General features: G+C 36.0%; 1 protein-coding gene across 7 annotated transcripts in view; it reads left to right on the top strand.

Moving 5' to 3' along the window:
* TTLL7 (tubulin tyrosine ligase like 7) overlaps positions 1–25857 on the top strand; it is a 190998-nt gene that overhangs the window by 93521 nt on the left and 71620 nt on the right. For 6 of the 7 annotated variants that reach the window (XR_010321419.1, XR_010321420.1, XM_023549428.2 and 3 more), the window contains exons 4-9: positions 764–885; positions 2313–2380; positions 7221–7379; positions 15201–15417; positions 19704–19868; positions 25630–25788. Coding sequence is in view for 5 of the 7 variants with exons in the window: in XM_023549428.2 (XP_023405196.1) it covers positions 764–885; positions 2313–2380; positions 7221–7379; positions 15201–15417; positions 19704–19868; positions 25630–25788 (890 nt within the window). In the remaining 2 variants the exon portion in view is untranslated. The remainder of the gene's footprint in view (positions 1–763; positions 886–2312; positions 2381–7220; positions 7380–15200; positions 15418–19703; positions 19869–25629; positions 25789–25857) is intronic. The other variant, XM_064282155.1, reaches the window with a different exon arrangement.

Raw genomic sequence — 25857 nt, 5'->3', positions numbered from 1 at the left:
TAAAGTCCTGCTATATAGATACACTGTTCTGTTAATACTCAGAATTCTGTTGGAGCCCCAAAATTATCCTAAATATTTTGCTTATCATTATCCTAAAGTTGAAATTTATTTGGCAGAAAAATGTCAGTATATTAAATGTGATTCTAGAGCAGCACATAAGTAGTTTTTACTAAAAAGAGGGTTTCCTCTTAAGCATATAGGATTAGAGAGGTAGGAGCAGAGAGGAGGGCTGTATCCAAATCACTTCTGTGAATTCTGCTTCATTATTTCATATCCTGAGTCAACACAGGTGACTTCATTTTAAGTGCTAAAAATACTAGCGAGGTGGAAAGTGTGGGATAGGTCTGATGACCAGTGGCTCTTTTTACCTTTGCCCTTTGATATCTAGCCCAAGGTCACAAAAAAAGCTGTAAATGTACATTTTCCTGAATAGATGTGTTGTCTCAACTGTGTGTGTGTTTTCATTGTGCCATAAATAATCACCAAACCCTTTGGCAGTTTTCTGTACCTGTTAAATCTCAGATGACTGAAACTAAGGATTTTGGGTGTAACCTAAAAACAGCTCTCAGTTACTCTTGAGTATAATTGGATCCTAGATAAAGCTGTTCTAATTAAAAATAAGGGTATGCTATAAACTAATGGATATTTTGCAAGTAAAATACGATGAGCTAAAATATTTATGTATCAAATGTATACGTATTAAAATGTCACAATAAATATATATCTGAAGTATTTTAATTCTGGTTTAACTGTTTACTTGCAGTTCGTTTGGTAATAGACGAAATGGGGTTTTTGAAAACTCCAGATGAGGATGAAACAAGTAACCTTATATGGTGTGATTCAGCGGTTCAGCAGGAAAAGATTTCGGAGCTGCAAAATTACCAGGTGGGAAAATAATCTTGATGAATTATTGGTCATGAGGAGAACTATATGAATTCCACCATAATTTCTTTTAGTTAGGGTTCTTTATCTGTTGATATATTAAATTTCAGTTCTGACTCACTTGATTTACCTGTTTTGTTGCTGTTCAGTTGTATTGACTGTCTACATGAAGCCTGCATTCTTTTCACACTTAATTTTTAACCTCTTTCTATCTTTAAGAAAGAAATGAGGGAAGAAAACTCTTCCTAGGCTGGTGTTTTGCATTGCTCTTAAAGATGCGTGGTGTGGAATAGATTGTATAGAGAGATCAGGAAGTGGAAATACTTTATAATGTCAGATATATATATATTTATATATATATATATATGTACACACACACACATACACACACCCTGGTGGTTAAGAGCTCTGCTGCTAACCAAAAGGTCGGCAGTTCGAATCTACCAGGGGCTCCTTGGAAACCCCATGGGGCAGTTCTACTCTGTCCTATCGGGTCGCTATGAGTTGGAATCGACTTGATGGCAACACGTTTGGTACATACATATATATATACTATGTGTGTATACACACACAGATAGATGGATATAGACATAAACCTGCTGCTGTCAATTCCAACTCATAGTGACCCTATACAGATACAGATATAGATATCTGACATTACATATAAATGAAATCTGGTTTTACTCTTTTAATTTTAGAATGTTAATACAAACTGGAGGCACTCTAGTGGTACAGTAGTTAAGTGCTCAGCTGCTAACCGAAAGGTCAGTGGTTTGAACCCGCCAGCTGCTCCACAGGAGAAAAATGTGACACTATGTTTCTGTAAGGATTGCATCCTTGGAAACCATGTGGAGCAGTTCTACTCTGTCTTATACGATTGCTATGAGTCAGAGTCGACTCGATGGCAGTGGGTTTGGTTTTCTTGGTTTTAGTAAAAATGTATATTCAGAAGAAAACACATCAAACTAAAAGGCCAAATACAAACGATTTTAGACAATTGACATTTTGTATAGTCTTTCTTCATCTGTTAGTGTGGAGAGTAATACAAAATTGACTGTAGGGAAGAAATATGTTAAGTTCATTTTCCACCAATTTTTCTGCAATGCTAATATGTATGGATATAGTAAAGCTAGAAAACCAAAAATAGTTTGGCCATTGATTTGCCACATATTACAGACAATCGTAACATTAACATCTTATGTAAACACCTTTTTTTCTGATTTCTTTAAAATTTACAATTTTATACTCCGATTACCATAGTTTCTTTAATTCAACAAATTCAGTGTAGGTCATTTAATTTTAAATCTTTTGCATTAATAATTGCCAATTTATTAAAATATAAAACTCAAGGATTTAACTGTATTGTAGTATAAATGAGTATATTCATTAAGTCAATAAAGAGTATTAACTTTTACCTTTTTGTTTTCCAGAGGATCAACCATTTTCCAGGAATGGGAGAGATCTGTAGGAAGGATTTCTTAGCAAGAAATATGACCAAGTAATCTTCATTTTCTTGTAATAGAGAAGACCTGCTGAAAATTTACATTATAGATGTTATATTGCTATTTTTCACAAGGTTACATTGATTTGAAATATTTAGATGGCAGAAATAGAATCTTAGGGATAGAAGGTTCTTAAAAGATTCTTCATTCTAGTCCTTCACTTTGCAGTGGAGGTAAACAAGAGACAGAGAAATGAATATCTTGCACAAAGTCAAATGTATAAATAGAAAAGGAACAGAATCCCCTTCTCCAGAATTGTCAGGGACTTTCTACGGCAACTTGCTGCTTCCCTAGCCAGAAGTTTCTCTTTTAAATGTAAGAGGTTATCTGTATGAAGCATTCGACATATACTTGTTTATCTTCAGTTAAACCTTGTAGGGATAATTTTTTTTGCATTATGTGACATTTGTGTGTATTCAAATTGGCTATAGAGCATCTATGTATGCCAGGCGCTGTACTCTGTGTGTGTGTGTGTGCACAGATACACATAAACACACACATACATGTGCACCGTGGGATATACATGACATATATTTATCTCTGAGAGTAATATTTACATTGACCTTGCAAGTTACTTTTATGGGAAAACTGTTAACAGATACTCAAATCTTTTACCACATGAACTGCAAAATTCTTATTTATTTTGTGCTTCTGTTGATTATATTTTTTTAGTTTAAAGAAAGTTGAGTGATAAATTGAGAGAACTTTTTAAAAATAGAACCCTTTTTCACAGAGAAAGCTTAGTAAACTTGTGGGTATAATTAAAGAAATATTGATACACTTTCATGTGAAAGTTTATAATTATGCATCCATTCATTCATCAAATGTTTTTGTATGTCTGCTAAATGCCCTGGAGACTGCTAACTATTAAGTAAACAAGGTAAGTAAGCCTAGTCCCTACCTAAAACTTTCACTCTAATCAGGGGGAAAAACGAATACACAGAATACAGATTGATAATGCCACGTTAGAGGTAGGGTCAATATATGGTGGTGGCAAAGATGGTGAGAGAGATCATTTTGGGGGGGGGCAGAGAAGGCTTTCTGGAGAATTTAAGGTATGAGATGGATATTGAAAGGTGTATATGAGTTCACCCTTTGAGATTAGTCAGAAAAAAACAGTAGGAGAAAATATGTAGAGACTTGAACCAACATGACGTGTTTGGGATTCTATTGTTATATAGGATATTGGGAGGCACAAGATGATGTTGGAAATATATGGAAAAGTCAGGCCATGTATGCCATGTATTATATTTTATTGAGTTACTTAATAATTCGTTCTTTAATCTCTTTATCTGCTCAGTAAACCTTTCATCTAATCCCGAGAGAAATGAGGGGTTACTTAATAGATTAAAGCAGAGAAGTAATAGGTTTTAGATAATCTCGGTAGCAATGAGGATAATGGACTAGACAAAGTAGGACCAGATGGAGAAAGTCCTGTGAAGAGATGTTTGGCAAGGTGTAGGTAAGAAATAATGAGCATCTAAACCAAAAGAGAGACAGTGGGAAGAGGAAGAGAGAATAAATCGGAAAGATATTAAGGAGGTAGAATTTACAGGACTTGAAAACTCCTTAGATGACACCTAGGTTTGTGGCTTAGAATATTTTATATATATAAAAAAAAAAAAACCCAAATCTGTTGCTGTCGAGTTGATTCCAACTCATAGCAACTCTGTAGGACAGAGTAGAGCGGCCCCATAGTTTCCAAGGAGCGCCTGGTGGATTTGAGCTGCTGACCCTTTGGTTAGCAGACGTAGCTCTTAACCACTATTCCATCAGGGTGTCCAGAATATTGTATGGGTAGAATGGTTTATTAACATTGGAATACAAGAAGAAGAATGACCCTCAGAAGAAAAGGAATTACCTCTGTAAAGTTTTGGATATGTATTTTATTTAATCTATTTACTTTCATTTAAAATATATTTATTAATTACCTACTGTATGCCATACATACCTACTATTGTGAGGATAGCACAGGACCGAGCAATGTTCTGTTATACATAGAGTCACTATGAGTCAGAAGTGACTTCATGGTACCTAACAAAAACAATGATATATGCCAGGCACTGTGCTGAGCTCTGGGCACATGAGGTAATCAAAAGCAGACTATGGCTTTTAAAACAATAAATTGTAATGTGATAGGTGCTGAGAAGTAGAGGTGCATAGTTTTAAAACAGTGAATATTAAAGCACTTCTGACTTAATTAGGGACACGTGGGACAGTTTGAGAAAGCAAAGAAATATGAATATGAAATATGATGATGAGTTGAGCTTTACTGGTGAAGATGGTAGGTAAGTGCCTTCCAGGCAGGAAGAATAGCATGAACGTAGATCATGTGGTGGGAGAAAACATGAACAGTCAAATACTGAAATAAGGCCAAGTACAGCTGGAGCACAGAGTCATGGGAACAGGGAAGAGATGAGGCTGAAGGGTGATGTACAGGATTATGGTCTTTATCCTAAGTGCCATAGAGGAAGTGGGAGTGAAAAGTTGGGGCAGTGGTAATGTGACCAGATCTGCATTTTGGAAAGATCATTCTGGCTGCTTTCTAGAAGACAGACGTGTATATGGTCGAGAGGGGATGAAGGTATCTGGTGATTGCAAATAGGAAATTTCTCGTTTTATAGAATCCTTGACATTCTCCTTAAGGAAAATATAGTTTCCTATTAGTTAAAAAGTTATGACTAGTGGTATAAAAATAGAATTAATTAAATTACTTGTTTAATATAATTTAGTAAATCTATGGCAGAGCTATGAGCAAGAATTATCCCAGACTCCCAAATTCCTAAGTAAAACTGCATGTGTCTTTTGAGGCTATACATCTGTTCCTCACTTATTGACTATCATGTTATCTGACATTTCGCATTTATGACAGTAGTAAAAAATCTACTGTCTGACTATTTTGCACATTAACAACGTATGTCTGGCAATAATGAACGCTGAGGTGTGAGGTGAGAGTAACACCGGCCACGATGGTTAAAGTTATATGTCAACTTGGCTGGGCCATGATTCTCAGTGGTTTTGCAGTTATTTAATGATGTAATTTGGCAGTTATGTAATAATGTAATTTGACAGCTATGCAAGGATATAGTCATCCTCCATTTTGTGATCTGATGTGTTCATCCATTTTCATATAATGCCAATTTTTATGGAACGACCTAGTCTTCAAAACCTAACCATGCCAGCAAGTGAGGAGTGGGTATATTTATATCAGTTTGTTCTAGATTACCTAAATGGAATAAGGTATTTCTCTTGAATAAATGTATTCTTGGACTTTTTCCCCACATTGATCTAATTAAAATGTTAACTTGATCTAATTTCATGTCATTGTTAAATATATAATAATGCATTTAAAGGTTTTGGAAGCAAAAAAAAGACATTAGCATTGTTACTGTTGTCTTTTAGATTTATAATGTGTGTTTTAAACCAGTCAGTGTTACCCTATTTTGTACTCAGATTATTTAGCTTGTTACTTAATCTGGATTTGACAGATACAGTTAGGAATTAGTTGCCTGCTCATAGTGGAAACAACTTTCTTATAGAGTTGTCTCGAAGAAGCACATGAAAAATTATAAGTATATGAAGCTCCAGGTGTAGAAGTAGTGTGGCTGATGTATTCCACACCCTAGTCCTGAATTTAGGCTTACTGCTGTTCATACCATACATTATGGTTTCATTTTAGTTGTTACCACTCTCAATTGGGGGCAATATCTCATGTTATAAAAGACTTCCACACCTTTAGAAAAAAGACTTGTTTTTGAAAACAATCAGATTTTCATTAATAGATGATATTTTAAAATCTTTTTCATAATTTCTTGATTTTTATTTGGAAATCTATATGTACAGAATAGTTAACATTTGGTATTAATTGAAAGTAAACATTTTATACCTAGTATAATCCCTAAGGAGCCTGGTTGCGTAGTGGTTAAGAGCTTGGCTGCTAATCAAAATGTCGGCAGTTTGAATCCACCAACTGCTCCTTGGAAACCCTGTGGGGAAGCTCTACTCTATCTTATAGGGTCGCTATGAATCAGAATTGACTTGATGGTGACGAGTTTTGTACAATTCCTAAAACAAAAACAAAAACCAAGCCTCTTGTCATCAAGTCTGTTCTGACTCATCTAAATTGAGTATTAAATAGGCAGCCTAATTTGTAGCAAATACAAAAATATCAGGATGGGCATTTTAGCCAAAAACCAAAAATATAGGTAGTCCATATAAAGAAAATTTCTGCTACCTCAGAGGCCTCATGCGGCTTTCTCAAAGAAGTAGTTAAAAAATCTAAAAACCACTAGAGGAGAGGGCAGTCAAAAAGTGCTCCCTAAGGGTGACACCCAGAAAGCTCAAAATCATCTTTAAAAAAGTAAGATAAACAGCGTTTGACCTTGAAGCATTCCTTATTCCCCTCACCCATCCGTGAGGCAGAGTTAATGACTCCTTCCACATGGTGCTTTACTATGCTATTGTTTCACCTGTCACATTGTTGTAGAATTGCTAGCCTATCTGTAAATTCCTAGGGCCAGAGACCATATTAACTTATCTTAATACCCCAGGGCCTAGCACATAGTATATACTCAAATATTTGCTCTAGTGATGTGTAAATTCCACAAAGGTAGAGATTTTTGTCTTATTTTTTTGACTGGTCTGTTCCCAAGGTCTAAAACAATGCCTAGCACATAATGGATGCTTAATAGACCGTTATTAAATGAGTCAGTATGTGAATGAATACATAAAGGAATGGAGAGAATTTAAATCTTTGTGGGAAATGTCAGTGGCACAGAGAGAAAATTTAGAAAAGTTTGGGTAGAAATTATTTTCCATATTATCTCTAATTTACAGAATGATAAAGTCTCGGCCTCTGGATTATACCTTTGTTCCTCGAACATGGATTTTCCCTGCCGAATATACTCAATTTCAGAATTATGTGAAAGAATTGAAGAAAAAACGGAAGCAGAAAACTTTTATAGTAAAGCCAGCTAATGGTGCAATGGGTCATGGGTAGGTTTATTTTACCTGGAAATATTCAAACAAACAAACCTGAAGGAAGAGTAAATGTGAGCAAATGCTCATGGTTGCATACCAATATAAAAAAAAAATTAATAAAAGAGGTTTCTAAGTATTGGTATTACGAAGCTAAGTGTTTAATGAGTCTTCTTTTTTATCTTGTCCCATAAGTTTTGGTAATTCAATGTAAAAGTTAAACCAACAGGTTGTGAAACTTTAATGAGAGCTTATTATAAGATTAAAAAAAAAAAGTTGTTTCCTAATGTTTTTAAACTTAAGATTTGCATTTACAATTTAGAGTAAGTTTGGAGAGTAAAATTAGCTGATATAATAAATTAGCTTGGAGAAAAAATGGAAAAGGCAATTAGCTCTTTTTATAACTAGAAATCTTGAAGAAAACTCTGTATCTTCTTTGCTTTATATTTTTCTTTATGTAGCCATGGTAATTGGATTGAAAATGAGTAGAACACATTTTAAGCTGAAGTGTTGAGAACTAGATTTTTAGCTGAGAATAGAATGTGAAACTTAATATTCCCATTTCCTTTTACTTTCTTATGTTTAGTTAATTTTCTACAATGCATTTCTTCAGAGAAAATATGGCTGAGGCTGCTTTTAATAAAAAAGACATGAACATGTCAATCATTTTAATTTTTAAGATGCTGTGGAGAAAAAAAAGATACTTGGAAATGTACCTACCGTATACTTTATTGTTCAACAAATTTCCTTTGCACTTTTAACCATAAGTTAATAATTTTATCATACATTATTTTAAACTGTGGTATAATCATTTAGAAGTAAACCACCAGTAGTATTAGTGGGAATTTTATGATGGTTATCTAATGTATAGTTGGCTTTCTATATGTTAGTGTCAAAGGAAGCTTTATAATGGGGGATAATTGAAGTTCACCATTTTAGTGTTAAGACATTCATATTTAGCAAAGAAAAAATTTTGTCGTGAATATTTGCTTTGAATAAGCATTACTCTTCTGATTTACTAGTATAAAAAATAGGTGGAAGAGCAGATAATTGAAAGGGCATTCAGTGCTGGCAGGACTTTTCTCCTAACGTGTTAGTATACAGGTAAAGGACGTCTCTCATCTGTTGAGTGCACTATTTATGTGCTGATCTTCTGTCTAGTTGTCTATCCATTATTGAAAGTGGGATATTGAAGGCTCTATTACTGTTGAAGTGTCTACTTCTCCCTTTGGCTCTTTCAGTTTTTGCTGGATATATTTTGAAGCCTTGTTCTTATGTGTTTATAATTGTTTTATCTTCTTGATGGATTGATGTTTTAAAATCATTACATAATATCCTTCTTTGTGACTTGTAATAATCTTTGTTTTAAAGTCTGTTTTGTCTGATGTAATTATAGCTACTTCAACTCTCTTTTGGTCACTTCTTGCATGGGATATCTTTTCTATCTATTGTGTCATTGGATTTAATGTGAATCTTTTATATACAGAATATATAGTTGGATCATGTTTTTATTCAAGCATTCTACAAAAGCCTACCTTTTAATTGGAGAGTTTAGCTCATTTACATATGATGTAAGGAGACTTGGTGGTGCAAAGGTTAATTGCTCAGCTGATTACAGAAAGGTCAGCAGTTTGAACCCGCCAGTGTCTCCACAGGTGAAAAGACCTGGCAATCTGCTCCCATAAAGATTACAGCCTGGGAAACCCTATGGGACAGTTCTACTCTGTCTTATAGAGTCGCTATGATTTGGAATCAACTCAATGGCACACGACAACAGCAAATTTTAATGTAATTAAAGTTAAGCAAGGATTTCTGCCATTTTGCTATTTGTTTCTGTATGTCATATACACGTTTGTTTCTCAATTCTTCCATTAATGCCTTCTTTGTTAAATAGATATTTTATACTGTACCATTTTAATATGCTCATTTCTTTTACTACATATTTTTGAGTTCTTTTCTTAGTGGTTGTGCTTGAATACCAATTAACATCTCAATTTATAATAATCTGATCCAGATTGATACTGTCTTGGTCTTAATGTTGTTGTTATTAGGTGCTGTTGAGTCAGTTCTGACTCATAGAGACCCTTTGCACAACAGAACAAAATGCTGCCTGGCCCTGGTCCATTCTCACAATTGTTGCTGTGTTTGAGCCCGTTGATGCAGCCACTGTGTCAGTCCATCTCGTTGAGGGTCTTCCCCTTTTTCATTGATCCTTGATTTTACTAAGCATGATATCCTCCTCCAGGGACTGGTCCCTCCCGATAACATGTCCAAAGTACGTGAGATGAAATCTTGCCATCCTTGATTCTAATGAGCATTCTGGCAGTACTTCTTCCAAGACAGATTTGTTCGTTCTTACTTCTTCCAAGACAGATTTGTTCATTCTTCTGGTAGTCCATGGTATAAATATTCAGTATTCTTCACCAACACCATAATTCAAAGACATCAGTTCTTCAGTCTTCCTTATTCATTGTCCAGATTTCACATGTATATAAGGTGATTGAAAATACCATAGCTTGGGTCGGTCACACCTTAGTCTTCAAAGTGACATCTTTGCTTTTTAACAGTCTAAAGAGGTATTTCGCAGTGAATTTGCCCAATGCAATATGTTGTTTGATTTCTTGATTGCTGCTTTCATGGACTTTGTGGATCCAAGTAAAATGAAATCCTTGACAATTTCAATGTTTTCTCCTTTTATCATGATGTTGCTTATAGGTCCACTTGTGAGGATTTTTGTTTTCTTTATGTTGAGGTGTAATCCGTATGGAAGGCTGTAGTCTTTGATCTTCAGGAATTGTTTCAAGTCCTCTTCACTTTCAGCAAGAAAGGTTGTGTCATCTGTGTATTGCAGGTTGTAAATGAGTCTTGCTCCAATCTTGATGCTGCATTCTTTATATAGTCCGGCTTCTCAGATTATTTGCTCAGCATACAGATTAAATAAATATGGTGAAAAGATATAACCCTGACCCACAACTTTTCTGATTTAAAACCACTCAATATCCCCTTGTTCTATTGGAATGACTGCCTTTTGGTATATCCACAGGTTCAGCATTAGCACAACTAGGTGTTCCGGAATTCCCATTCTTTGCAATGTTATCGGTAATTTATTATGATCCACACAGTCGAATGCCTTTACGTAGTCAATAAAACACAGGTAAAGATCTTTCTGGTACTCTTTGCTTTCAGTCAAGATCCATCTGACATCAGCAATGATATCCCTTGTTCCATGTCCTCTTCTGAATCTGGATTGGATTTCTGGCAGTTTCCTGTCAATGTATAGCTGTAACCCTTTTTGAGTTATCTTCAACAAAGTTTTACTTGTGTGTGAGATTAATGGTATTGTTCAATAATCTAGTATTCTGTTGGATCAGTTTTCTTTGGAATGGGCACAAATATGGATCTCTTCCAGTGGGTTGGCCGGGTAGCTGTCTTCCAAATTTCTTGGCATCGATGAATGAGTGTTTCCAGGGCAGCTTATCCATTTGTTGAAACATCTCAATTGGTATTTTGTCATATTCCTGAGGCCTTGTTTTTCGCCACTGCCTTCCATTCAGCTTGGACTTTTTCCTTCAGTACCACAGGATCTTGACCATATGTTGCTTCCTGAAGTGGTTGTATGTCAACCAAATATTTTTGGTACAGTGACTCTGTATTTTTTCCATTTTCTTTTGATGCTTCCTGTGGCATTGAGTATTTTTTCCATAAAATTCTTCAGTATTACAACCTAATGATTGATTTTTTTTTCTTCATTTCTTTCATGTTGGGAAATAGTGTGTTCTTCCTTTTGGTTTTCTAACTCCAGGTGTTTGAGCATTTCATTATAATACTTTGTCTTCTCGAGCCACCCTTTGGAGTCTTCTGTTCAGCTCTTTTACTTCATCATTTCTTCCTTTTGCTTTAACTACTCTGTTTTCTTTTATTATTATTATTGTATTTTAGATGAAGGTTTACAGAACAAACTAGCTTCTCATTAAACAATTAGTACACATATTGTTTTGTGACATTGGTTACAAACCCCATGACATGTCAGCACTCTCCCTTCTTGACCTTGGGTTCTCTATTACCAGCTTTCCTGTCCCCTCTTGCCTTCTAGTCCTTGCCCCTAGGCTGGTGTGCCCCTTTAGTCTTGTGTTATTTTATGGGCCTGTCCAATCCTTGGATGAAGGGTGAACCTCGGGAGTGACTTCATTACCGAGCTGGAAGTGTGTCTGGGGACCATACTCTCAGGGTTTCTCCAGCCTCTGTCAGGCCAGTAAGTCTGGTCTTTTTTTGTGAGTTAGAGTTTTGTTCTACATTATTCTCCAGCTCTGTTTGGGACTCTCTACTGTGATCCCTGTCAGAACAGTCAGTGGTGGCAGCCAGGCACCATCCAGTTGCACTGGACTCAGTCTGCTGGAGACTGTGGCAGATGTGGTCCATTAGTCCTTTGGACTAATCTTCCCCCTGTGTCTTTGGTTTTCTTCATTCTCCCTTGTTCCTGACAGGGTGAGACCAGTGGAGTACCTTAGATGGCCACTCACAAGCTTTTAAGACCCCAGACACTATTCACCAAAATAGAATGTAAAACATTTTCTTTATAAACTATGTTATGCCAACTGAGCTAGATGTTTGCTGAGACCAGGGTCCCTAAAAAAAAAAAAAAAAAAGTCCCTACAGCCCTATAAAAAGCCCTATAGCTACCGTATTTTCAAGAACAGTTTTCATAATCCTTTCTGACATGCATTTTGTCTTTTCTTTCTTTCTTATTTTTTAAATTATCTTTGGCTCTCTTCGTGTATGATGTCCTTGATGTCATCCAACAACTCATCTGGTCTTCAGTCATTAGTATTCAATGTGTCAAATTTATTCTTGAGATTGTCTCTAAATTCAGGTGGCATATACTCAAGGCTGTACTTTGGCTCTCATGGACTTGTTTTAATTTTGTCCTGCTGCAACTCAAACTTACATAGGAGCAATTGATGGTCTGTTCTGCAGTCAACCGCTGATCTTGTTTTGACTGATGATATTGAGCTTCTCCATCGTCTCTTTCCACAGATTTAGTGGATTTGGTTCCTGTGTATTCCATCTGACAGGGTCCATGTGTATAGTTGCCGTTTATGTTGTTTAAAAAAGCTGTTTTCAATGAATAAATCATTGGTCTTGCAAAATTCTATCATGTGATCTCTGGCATTTTTTCTGTCACCATGACCATATTTTCCAACTACCGATCTTTCTTCTTTGTTTCCAGCTTTCACATTCCAGTCACCAGTAATTATCAACGTACCTTGTACTGTGGTTGCTTGAGTGTTGCTGTGATGCTAGAAACTGTGCCACCAGCATTTCAAATATCAGCAGGGTCGCCCATGGTGGACAGGTTTTCACCCACTTGTCTGTCTGTTAGTCTCAATAGTGTTCAAGACTTTTGCTCCTACATATCTCTGTACACTTCCACGTTGTTATCATAACAAATTACATTTTTACACATAATGTGTCCATTAGCATAGATTTACAATGATTGTTTTATGTATTTATCTTTTAAATCATATAAGAAAAAGAAGGAGTTACAAACCAAAAATGCATTAATACTGACTTTTATATTTATCTGTGTAGTTACCTTTACTGGTGTTCTTTATTTCTTTTTGTGAGTTTGAGTTACTGTCTAGTATCTTTTCATTTCAGCCTGAATGACTCTCTTTAGCATTTCTTTTAGGAATGGTCTACTGGTGACATACTCTTTCGGTTTTTGTTTATCTGAGAATGTCTTAATTTTGCCATCATTTTTGAAAGGATAGTTTTGCTGAATATAGAATTCCTGGTTAAGTTTTTTCTTTCAGTATTTTGAATATGTCATCGCACTCTTAGCACCCATACTTCTTGATGAGATATCAGCTGATAATCTTATTGACGATCCTACATGATGAGTCACTTCTCGCTGTTTTCAAGATTGTCTCTGTGTCTTAGCTTTCAACAGTTGTATTATAATGTGTCTTAGTGTGGATCTCTTTGATTTTATCCTACTTGGAATTCATTGAGCTTCTTGGATGTATAAACTATTGTTTTTCATTAAATCGGGAAATTTCTGGCCATTATTTCCTCAAATGTTCTCCATTATTCCTTATCTCTCTCCTTTTCTTCTGGGACTCTGATTATGCTTATGTTGGTCTGCTTGATGGTGTCCCATAGATCTGTTAATCTCTGTTCATTTTTCTTCATCCTTTTTTCTTATCCTTAGACAGGATAATATCAACTGGCCTATCTTTAAGTTTGCTGATTCTTTCTTCTACCTGCCCAAATCGTCTGTTGAGCTTTCTGGTAAATTTATCATTTCAGTTATTCTACTTTTCAACTCTAGGATTTCTATTCGGTTCCTTGTATTTATTTATTTGTTTACAATTTCTGTCTATTGATATTCTCTGTTTGGTAAAACATCACTCTTATGATTTTCTTTAGTTCTTTGTACATGGTTTTCTTTAGCTTTTTGAGTGTATTTAAAGTAAGTCCAATATCTGGGCTCTTCAGGAACAGTATAGCCCATATTTTTTTGCATGTCTCATAATTTCTTGTTGAAACTGGACATTTTTGATATTAAAATGTTGCAGCTTTAGAAATTAGAGTCTCATCCCTTCCCAGGGTTTGTTGTTGATGCTTGTTGTAGTTCTTTTAGTTACTTACTTGTTTAGTGACTTTTCTGAAACCATTTTGTAAAGTCTGTGTTCTTTGTTGTGTGTGGTCACTAAAATCTGGTAGAATAACAGTATACTGGTCATTGAACAGAGCCCTGGTGGTACAGTGGTTAAGAGCTAGGCTGCTAACCAAAAGATCGGCGGTTTGAATCCACCAGCCACTCCTTGGAAACCCTAATGGGCAGTTCTACTCTGCCATGTAGGGTCACTATCAGTCAGAATTGACTCGATGGCACCAGGCTAGTGATTGAACACATATTTCCTTAAATCCCTGGAGCCAGGGCAGTGGGTGGGGGTGGGGTGGGGGGGAGGAGAATCTCCTAGTCTTTGCGGATGGGTTCTGAATATATGTTGGGGCATGCCTTCAATACTAGACAGGCAGTTTACAACTCTGTCTTAGCCTTCACTTCCTGCTTGTACAGAGCCTGAAGATCATCCAGAGGTGAGAGCTTTGAGCCTTCTCAGGTCTTTCCTGAGCATGTGTCCAGCTCTGGGCTTGGTTGTGTGTGCCTTCTAGATTCCAAGGAATATGTTAGAGCTTTTCAAAGCCCTTATTCCTCAAAACTTCTCCTTCTTCAGACTTTTTTCCATCTTTTTCATTAGTCTTGTTTTCCCCAACAGTTATTTGTTGCTTAGGAAACAGGGATTAATATATTTACCTTTAAATATTTTCAGCAGTTGTTCCTTAGGTAGCTAACTCAACACTAGGAGAGTTCTGAGTTAGTAAGATAAAAACCAGCCCTTTGAGATCCTCCATGAAGCCCCCAGATATATCAAAACAAGCATCTACAAGAATATGGTCCATGCTGCTTCCTCCAGTGTTGGTACCTGTATTGACAATGTGGCTTGTTGTTAAGGCCTCTGATGAGCTGAGTATTGGGGGATAGGATTAGGGTAAATTAAAATGCCATGTAGCTCTTTTATGCGGATTCACCTGTTTTTGTTTTTGATTTTTATTAAGCATTTCCTGGCTGTTGCAAGCTTTTGATTAGTTTTCAAAATTCTGAAAAAGTTGATTCTGACAGTTTTTGCTAGTTTATTTGTTGCTTTTGTGGAGATGCAGAATTTTGGAGTTTCCTATTCTGCCATTTTTCTTTTAGAGTGTATATGTAACATTATTTTTAGATATCTTGGCTCCATATTGTATTAACCTTTTTGTTCTTTTCATTAAATTTAGGATTTCTTTGATAAGAAATGGTGACAAACTTCCATCTCAGGATCATTTGATTGTCCAAGAATACATTGAAAAGCCTTTTTTAATGGAAGGTTACAAGTTTGATTTGCGAATTTATATTTTGGTAACATCGTGTGATCCATTAAAGATATTCCTGTACCATGATGGACTTGTGCGAATGGGAACAGAGAAGTACATACCACCTAATGAATCCAATTTGGTAGGTATACCAGACAGAATTTATGATTTCATTCAGTTGTTCAACATGTACTTTTAAAGCACAAATTGTGTGTAAAGACTGCATGAATCAAAGTCCCTCCTTGAAGACTTTAATGATTTAAAAGAGGTGAATACAGAAAGAAGACTAATTCTAACTTACCGGGAAGCTTTGTGAAAATCAGAAAAAAGTTGTCTTCTCCATTGAAGTTAATTAGGAAAAAGTGCCCTTTTAGGTGCTGTGAGCACAAGACTAAATTTCAAAAGTACACATCTATAAGCAGTGGTCCTGTATGGAAAAGACTGTTATAAATAAAAAATGATATGCCATTGAGAAGCACAGATAAAATGTTACGGAGTTGAGTGTATGGATCATTTGTGTTCAGTTCCTCAGGGAGAAGGTGGCACTTGAGCAGGCCTTATGTAATAGATGGCACTGGGTTTTTTCTGGGTTATATAATAGATGGAAACCCTGTTGGTTTAGTGGTTAAGTGCCACAGCTGCTAACCAAAAGGTCAGCAGTTTGAATCCACCAGGTGCTCCTTGGAAAGTCTATGGGGTGGTTCTACTCTGTCCTATAGGGTCTCTATGAGTCAGAATCGACTCGACGGCAGCGGGTTTGGTTTTGGTGTATAATAGATAGGATTCGAACATGTAGAGACATGGGAGAAAGTATATGAAACAGAATAAACAAAAGTATCAGCAAAATAGAGTTATTGATTTTTATTGGAAAGAAAAGAGAAGATTGTAAAGTTACATTCACCAAATGCAAAGTAGAGGCATAAATTAGCAGTTTAAGCGTGCATTTTAAAATCTACTAAATGGAGACATTTGTACATATTTTTCCCTTAAGATTTTCATTGTGCAGCCCTAACACACTGGTGAAAGTTATAACTATAATTTATCATGAAAGTCATAAACTACAATTTACAGTTTGTAAAAGTCAAATTATAATTTATTATCCAAACTTAAAAATTTAGTTAACCTCTAGTCCTATTTTTGCATCTAGTCATTATAGTAAAAATTATGATTATTTTTTCTAATTTTGTCAAAGACATGATATTTGTTCTCTGGCAGTATATGCCTACCATTAATGCCATTAAAAGTGGTCATATTTTCAAAATTAAATAATGATTTATCGTAAATGTTTCTATGTTCAATAAACTGAAAATGTTGTGAACCTGGTGAAGGCAATAAGAGAACTGTCAAACTTTTCACAGGAAAGGAAGATAAAGGAAAGCAATATCTCTTTAAAGGTCATAGGGTGTGGATATATTCAGTCGCATAGTAATGTTTGAACTCTGTTGTGGTCCAGGCATTGTACTGGTTTTGGAGAAATAGTAGCCAAGACAGATACAGTGTTCAACCTCACAGAACCAACAGCCTAGTTGGAGAGGCAGAAAATATAATAAGCAATTATGATATTTTTTGGTAAGTGTGGTGGTCCAAGAAACTGAGGGTGTTATGGCAGCTCATAGTAGGGGCACCTTATCTAGTGGAGATAAAAGTTAGGGAGAGGGTTTGTTTGTAAATTGAAATCTGAATAATGAAGAGTTCACCAGGTTGGAGGTGGGATGGCTTAGTCGACCTAGGCAAAAGAATGGCCAAGAGGAAGCGAGCATGTGGTATGTCTGGAGAAAGCAGGCAAGTTGAGCACAGCTTTAGTCTAGGAAGGGATGTGTATTCAGAGAAGGACAGAGAGCCCTAGAAGCCACATCTTTCAGAACTTCGTAGGTCATGTCTCGGATTTTGGAATTTAACCTAAGAAGAGGGGAAGCCATTGTTTGAAAGGTTTTAAACAAGAGAATGAAGGAATGAGATTTGTGTTTTAAGGCCATCTAGTCTAAAAAAAATTTTTTTTTTTTAGTCTGCAGTGTGGGGAATGTGAGATGGGTGGAGATGGGTGGGTAAGACCAGAGTAAGGGAGACAAGAAGATGTGTTGTAGTCTGACCACATGTGAAAAGAAAGATCATTTAAAATGAAGCCATAGCAGTGGGGCTGGACTAAGAACATGGATTTGAGGTGTATTTAGAAGATAGGATTGATATAATGTGGTAACAGATTGAATCTGTGGAATAAGGGGAAGAGAGAGGAAAATTAGTCAGGATAAAACTTTTTTTTTTGGTATGGGCAGTTGGGTGGATGGGGTTTATTTATGGTGATAGGGAACACAGGGGCTATTAAATATTTGGGGGCAAGCTTATGTGTTTAGTATGACATGCCTATGTTACCTCCAAATGGATCTATACTGTAGAAATTTGGATATATAGTGGAGGTCTGAAGCTCAGAATAGAAATCTAAGTTATAGGCATAATTTGGGACTGGTCACCTATAGGTTATAATTAAAGTAATTAGAATGGATAAGAGTGAATTATATAAATTTAAGGCTGATCAGGATCTTTTGACAGTATTCAAAATAGGAAGACTTGGAGAGCTCATTTAGGAGGTAAATTGCTTTATTCTGATATTTTAAGGTACCAAAACCAAAAAAAAAAACCAAACCCAGTGCCATTGAGTTGATTCCGGCTCATAGCGACCCTAAAGGACAGAGTAGAACTGCCCCATAGAGTTTCCAAGGAGCGCCTGGCGGATTTGAACTGCTGACCCTTTGGTTAGTAGCCGTGGCACTTAACCACTGCACCACCAGGGTTTCCATATCTTAAGTTATATGTGTATAATCTGCTTAAGTCCACTGGGTTAGGAAATCATAATAAGATGATGGAGTCAGGGAATGTGGGCCAAGTCTTGAATGATTTAAATGATTTTTGAATCACTTAAGCTTCTGGCTCTGGTTTTTAAATGTATAGAATAAGGATGTCTCTCCTACATAATGTCAGTGTCCCTCGTATATTTCTAAAATCTCATGATTAAATACCTAGACTAAAACATGAAAAATGAAAAAGTAAAATACAAAATTTTATGTAAAGTGGGGTCACAATTATGTAAAAGGTAAGTTTAGGAAAACAGGCTAGAAAGATCAACCAAAATCCTCTGATTGGTTGTTTTTGGATGGCTGACTATTTCCTACTTTTTTTTCCTTCTTTCTATTTCCAATGTTTTAAATAATAAGCATGGATTTTGCAATGAGCTGTATATTTATAGGGAAATTAAATATTGATAAACTGGATATAAATAGGTAATGAGAAATAAGGAGATCATAAGAAACAATGTCAAACACTGAAATATAATAAACATACATTTTTGCTATTGGTGCAGAAATCCAGAGATCCTTGAAAAATTTTGTGTACCAATTCAGTATATCAAGCCTATATGCTGAAAAAAAATCAGGTTTAGAATAGTTATATATATATATAGTTATTATCATTTTTAGCCTCTGCAGTGGTAATAAATATGATGTGAATATAGCTGGTTATTAACAAATATTAACAAATAGAAATTACAACAATCATATGGATGAAAAGTTATATTCATTTTGATGCAACATAGCAATCTAAAGGCGTCTTTGAGAGTAGGATCGTGAAGGCAGGAATTAAAGATAGGCTTGATGAATATGCTAGATTGATAAGGAGCCACTAAATGTGTCTTTATTGACAGTTGTGAGAAGTTTTAAATTTTGGATTCTTTTTCAAATTTATTTGAGGAAAACAGTATCAACAAGTATAATAATATGAAGAGGCTTAGACATAAGAGCCTCAATATGGAACACTATTAATGTACTGTTAATTGTGAAGACACGTGTACAGCATTGTGGGGTGAATTCTGTCTGCTGACTCTAAGTGCACTCTGTCTTGGTAAGGATTTAAGAAAAAAAAAAAAAATTTTTTTTTTTTCCTAAGTCAGTAAGGGAGGGCAGATATTGTGTTTTGTAGCCCCACCTCTTGGTTTATACTACTTAGAGTTTTCACTTACTTTACTCCTTTGAAAAGGGGTAGAATGATCTCAGAAAATTCCTTTCCCACCACAAATTGGGGTAAAAACTATGTGGCCGAAACATGAAAAACAAACAAAAATAAACCTATCTTCCTTGCTTAGCAGCGTGTAGCTTCACATTTTTATTTAATTACTCTCAATATTACTAATTTAAAGCTTCTTTATGGTAGATATATTGTGAATAATATGTAAAAGTAACTCTGTAGATGATTCCATTTTCAGTCCTTTAAGGGAACTATACCATTTCATTTTGTTTGAAAATTATGTAAGTAACCATCAAAATTTCAGTGTGTGTTTTAAATGTTAAAATTATTTGTAATCTTTGAATATCTTCTTTTCTGTAAAATCTCACAGTCCTGGATTCTCACAGGTGATAACAACTTTGCTTGTTGTTACAGACCCAGTTATACATGCATTTGACAAACTACTCTGTGAACAAGCATAATGAGCGTTTTGAACGGGATGAAACTGAAAACAAAGGCAGCAAACGCTCCATCAAATGGTTTACAGAATTCCTACAAGCAAATCAACATGATGTTGCTAAGTTTTGGAGTGATATTTCAGTAAGATTATACCATTCCACAATTAAAACTATCATTCCTCAGCATTCATTTAAAGGACAATCAGGCATTTCAAGTAAAGAACAGATTACATTGGACTGGGTAGATAAAGAGTGTTGTTGTAAAGTGGCACTTGTGATGCAGTTTGCTGGATAAACAGGATGTTTACTGCTAGAGATGAGGGAGAGGAAATTCTGTGTGGAGGGAAAAGCATAACTAAAGCCAAGGAAGTATGAGCATAATGATGAGTGGTCCAGGTTGTGGTATTTGTGGGAGAGCTGTGGGGATTTACTTCTGAAAAGATATGCGAAGGCCAAATTTTAGGTCTGAAAAGATATGCGGAGGCCAAATTTTAGGTCTGAAAAGCAAAGCTTAATTTGGTAGGCAGCAGGGATTCACTCAAATCTTAAGGCAGTCGAGTAATGTAGCCAAAGAGCATACGTTTAAAAGACAAATCTGGCAACGGATGAGGAAGGATTAGAATGAAGTCCAAGAGTAGGTAGAGAGGGAATTTGGGAGTAAGAAGAATGGCCTGAATTGAATCACAGTGGTACCTATGAACATGTAAAAGGAGTGACAATGAGGTAAACATTGGGATTAACTCAGTGTCAAGGATGGGGGAGAAGAAGAATTCAGAGATCCCCCTGCAGTTTTAAGCAGGATTTATAGGAAAGGGGATGGCATTATTTGAAGTAGGGTAGGAAAGAATTTATTTTGAGAAGAAGCTGTAGAGCTTGGTTTTGAAGACGAGGGAAAAGAGTTTTATTTGTCCATTAATTCACGAATTCGGTCAGTGTTTATTGAATCCCTAGCATAACCCAGGCTCTGGCTGAGAATTTGAATATTTACAAGATATAGCTCTAACCAGCACACAAATTGTTAATAAAATGCAACATAGCAAGCATGATACTGGCATGCATTAGATTCTGTGGGGATGTAGAGGAACACCACATATAATAACTTGGGGGTAAAGGGGCACTTCCTGGAAGCGCTGACATCTGAACCGAGTTTTTTAAACTCCACGAGGCTATGATGATATGTTCCACTTTAGACATGTTGAATTTGAAATGCTCTCTCAGGTAGAAAAGTCAAACAGACGGCTAAAAGTATGTGTTTGGGGTTCAGTTGACAATTAAAGCCAGAACAGTGACTGAAATTCAAAATGGTGAATTAGAGAAAAAGGAACAAACCTGAGAAGATAACCTTGCTGAAGCAGATCTTTTATTGATCCTAGTAAAGGGGTTCAAATGGCATTCAAAGTTAGGGTAGTGTGTTTACTGAAAGTACTTAATATGCTTAATTATATGCTTAGGGCTATTTAATTTAACTCTTCTTTTTGGGATGAAGAGTATATAATTAAAATAAATCTATCATGGAAAAATGGTTATTGAAGTTCAGAGTTGGTTGAGCTTGATTTTTTCTAATTGAGAGAATAAATTCAAGAGAAACCTCAGTATCACATCTATCGCTTTGTTGACTTTTTTTTTTTAATCTAATTTTCTATATCACAGGCTGTGGATTCAAATGTCCTTAGGTGCCAGACAAGCAAGAAGAAGTGGTCTGGATAGGAAAAAATAGGGTGCGCTGGGGACTGTGGTAATTGGAAGAGCATAAGCAGTCTCTCCAAAGGGAGTAGCCACCGTTCAGCATCATCCTATTGGTATTTTAGGCCCAGTGTGGCTCATTCTTCTAATTCATCAAAAGAAGCCATAAATTTCCTGATTTATAAATGTTGGCAACTAATGCAAAATTTTGAAAAATGTAGGAGTTGCACCAAATATGTTTGTCAGCTGTATTTGGCCAGATGGCCACTAGTTTTTTGTTTTTTTAAAATTTTTATTGTGCTTTAAGTGAAAGTTTACAAATTAAGTCAGTCTTTCACACAAAAAGTTATATACACCTCGCTACATACTCCCAATTGCTCTCCCCCTAATGAGACAGCCTGCTCTCTCCCTCCACTCTTTTTGTGTCCATTTCACCAGCTTCCAACCCCCTCCACCTTCTCATCTTCCCTTGGCCACTAGTTTTTAACTATCTATTGTATCTTCATGAGAGACTCACTACATCCAAACTAGAAATTTGATTACAACAATGTTCTGTTTATTTATTTACTTCCTTACTTTACCAAGGCCAATGTTGTGGAAATTCCAAAAACTATTCTAGTAATGTTAGTGTATTATCATAGAGCGTTAGAAACTTCAAAGGGGTAAAATGAATTATTTTTGGATGCTAGCTCCTTGATGGAAGGTTATGCAAGATAACACTAGGATGGCTTAATGAATGGGTCACTTAATGACTATGACAATGGGGCCAAGAAAGTTTTATATACTCTCTGGTGTACTATTGTTCCTTTCCCCAAATTTTCACTTCCATATAGGTCAGATTCTTAGGGTAAGCCTTTGTGAAAATGATGAAGCCATTGGGCCAGAAAGAAAAATCAACATCATTAAGGCTTACATACATTCATTTTAAGTGGTACTTATAGGAAACTTTGGTGGCTTAGTGGTTAAGTGCTATGGCTGCTAACCAAAAGGTCGGCAGTTCGAACCCACCATGCACTCTTTGGAAACTCTATGGGGGCAGTTCTACCCTGTCCTCTAGAGTCGCTATGAGTCGAAATCGACTCAACGGCAGTGGGTTTCTCACATAATTGAATTAGAAGAAGGTAATTGGTGCAAATTGTTAACTTGCTCAGCAGCTAACTGAAAGGTTGGAGGTTGGAGTCCCCCCAGAGGTGCCTTGGAAGAAAGGCCTGGTGATCCAGCTATGAAAAATCAGCCATTGAAATCCCTATGGAGCATGGTTCTATTCTTACACGCATGAGTTCACCATGAGTCAGAACTGACTTTATGGCAGCTGGTCTAGTTAGTTTTTTTTTTTTTGGTATACAACTGAGATTAATATTTATAAGAGAATATGGAAATTAACTTTTCTGTTACAGCCCAAAGTATAATTTTTAGATATGACTATCTCCTGAACATGACCAGTGTGTGCCTGTTAAGCTCTGGCACATTTCTTGATAGTTCTGTAAATGGGTATATTTGCATCATTCTTTGTTATATTAGACCATAAGTTAATAATCAATAAATAATAAGTAATAACCAATAAATTAGTAACTTTTCCAAGTACTTTTCTTACAATTACCTTGTCAAACTGTCTGCATTTATGCAGTTATTTGAAGACTTGGTTACTTTATTAAGAATTACAAATACTTTATATAAGTATCATTTAAGGTGGATCAGTGGGATAATATATTGTAAAAAGAGAATAAAAGGATGAGGTCATTGAAATAAATTTTTATCTTAATGCCTCAGTTTCCAAATTCCATGAATTTAGAACTTTTTAAATGACCTTTTTTTAGGGGTTATTTGTCTAAAAAAGTGATTATCTATATATGAAAACTGACATTCATCAATACCCACTATCAAGAACAGAGCTGTGTGTTTTTTACTGGTCAATAAAAAATAAGAAATCAATAGAAAATCAAGGCATGGAGATTAAAAATTATTAAAATCACTCATCACTTATAAAACCATCCTTACTGAATACTTTTTATATACTTAAGGTACAAATCTACAAATTGTGTTTCAAAGCAATGCCACTATGTCGAAAATTCTCCAGAGCATTAGTGGAATATGTGCTTGGCTCTGTCACTCCCAATTTTCACATATACTGGCAATCTTGCTTTCATATTTCTAAAGGTGTGTTGTTTTCTACATAGTAAAAACACAGATTTGTAATTCAGGGTGTATTAATTAATTTTCACATCTTTTTCCCCAGCCTGTCTTATTTTACAAAGACACATGCTAGCCAAAGTTTTAACTTTTCCCCCCACTTTTAAGTGGTTCCAGTAATACCTCCAAAGGTTTATATGAAACAACTTTTTGTGTTTTATGTTGGTGTAGTGTGGTGTTACCATGCATTTGTTATCTTGAGCAGAATTTTCTGAGAACAGTTGTCACAACATCTCCGACACTTATTCTCACAAAGATGAGAGTAAATAGAGTGGTTAACCTTGATCTTACCTTTGTTCTCCCATATAATAAATATTGCTCTCACCATGTAGTAGAATATATGTGTGTGATCTGACATATCAGGTAGAGTTCTAGAGGAATGATAAAATAACAATAACAATGGCAGCAGTTAAGCAGCTAGGAGTCCCTGGGTGGTGCAAATGGTCAACACACTCAGGTGCTAACTGAAAGGTTGGAGGTTCGAGTCTACCAAGAGGCACTGTGGAAGAAAGGCCTGGTGATGTACTTCCAAAAAGCAGCCATTGGGAACTCTATGGAGCACATTTCTACTCTGACACACATAGGGTTGCTATGAGTCAGGGTCAGCTTGACTGTAGCTGGTTAGTAGCTAGTTAAGCAGCGAATTCTTTTTGACAGTTTACTGTGTTCTAGACACCATGCTAAGAGTTTTATATGTAATCACATTTTGTCCTTATATCAGTCTTTTGCAGCCTGTATTATTGCTATTCCCAAATTATATTTTGGGAATAATGAAACTCATGAAGTTTAAGCAACATGACCAAAGTGGCAAGGCTTGGAAGTAGCAAAGCCACGAAGAAACCCAGGAAGTCTGGCTTCTTCAGAACCAAGTCCTTAACCATTGTGCTGTATTACCTATACCTGTAAATAGACAATCAAAAAGATAATATATTTGAAGCAAACACTAACAAGACAGTATTTTCACAACCCATAGCTTGTTTTCAAACTGCAATAAAATAACCTTTCCTTATTATCATTAGTAACTCATCCTAAAAGTATTATATGTTTTCTCACAGACAATGTTGGTAGCCAAGTATTTAATTGGCAGTACTCTCATTTCAGATAAACTTCATGAACTACAAAGACATCGTTGTACAAAGACAGGTTCTGCCTGCCTAGCCCTTTCAGTCTTTATCTAAGGGGTTTTATAATGTTGTCTGTGAACCGATTTACCCTTCTTGGAATTTTTTTCTTTCTTACCATCCTCACCCATTTCTGTATTGTTACTGAGAAGACTAGCATATGCTCCTACCATTATTTTATTTAATAAAAGCCACATATACCAAGTTTTATTTTATTTACTTTTTCACAGATGTTTTTTGAGCAGCTACTAAATGCTGTGTGAATCCTGGTGGTGCAATAGTTAAATGCTTGGCTGCTACCAAAAGGTCTGAATCCACTAGTCAGCTCAGTGGGAGAAAGATGTGGCGATCTGCTTCCAAAAAGATTACAGCCTAAGAAACCCTACGGGACAGTTCTACTCTGTCACATGGGGTTGTTATGAGTTGGAATCAACTCATCAGCACCCAACAACAATAACTAAATGGTAGCCATTATTGTAGGCCCTGGGAATGGAGTCGTAAATAAAACAGACAAGGACTCTTAACAAAAAAAGAAAAATATCAGCTGGTTATATGCTGCTTCTGGCATTACCTAGGGTGATATAAGCATTGGTGGACGGCTACTTGGAGGTCAGGGAAGGCCTCTGAATATCAAGCAGCCAAGCATGGGTACATCTGGGGGAAGAGCATCCTAGGCAGCGTGAACAGCCAGTGCAAAGGGCCTAAAGCAGGAGGCAGCGTCACTCGAGAAATCCAAAAAAGGCAAATATAGCTGGAGAATAGTAGACGGGGAAGAGACGGACAAAATGAAGTCAGAGCAGCAGCAGGTGCTAGAAAGCTAGTTCATAGGTCCAGGTCATATTTCCATGTATGTAAATAAATTACAAAGTGATAAGACATTTTCACCTCTTTTTATGACAATCCTTATAGGAATTGGTGGTGAAGACTTTGATTGTAGCAGAACCTCACGTCCTGCACGCGTATCGAATGTGCAGACCTGGTCAACCTCCAGGAAGTGAAAGTGTCTGCTTTGAAGTCCTGGGATTTGATATTTTGTTGGATAGAAAACTAAAGCCATGGCTTCTGGAGGTAAGGCACTCTTTAAAAAGAAAGAAATTATCACTGTTCTTGTGTATTAAAACAAATGCTTTTTAATGC

The sequence above is a fragment of the Loxodonta africana genome, chromosome 3, assembly GCF_030014295.1.
Source record: "Loxodonta africana isolate mLoxAfr1 chromosome 3, mLoxAfr1.hap2, whole genome shotgun sequence".
Classification (NCBI taxonomy): Eukaryota; Metazoa; Chordata; class Mammalia; order Proboscidea; family Elephantidae; genus Loxodonta; species Loxodonta africana.
Note: the sequence above shows the minus strand (reverse complement) of the source record. Positions and strands in the feature narration are given on the sequence as shown.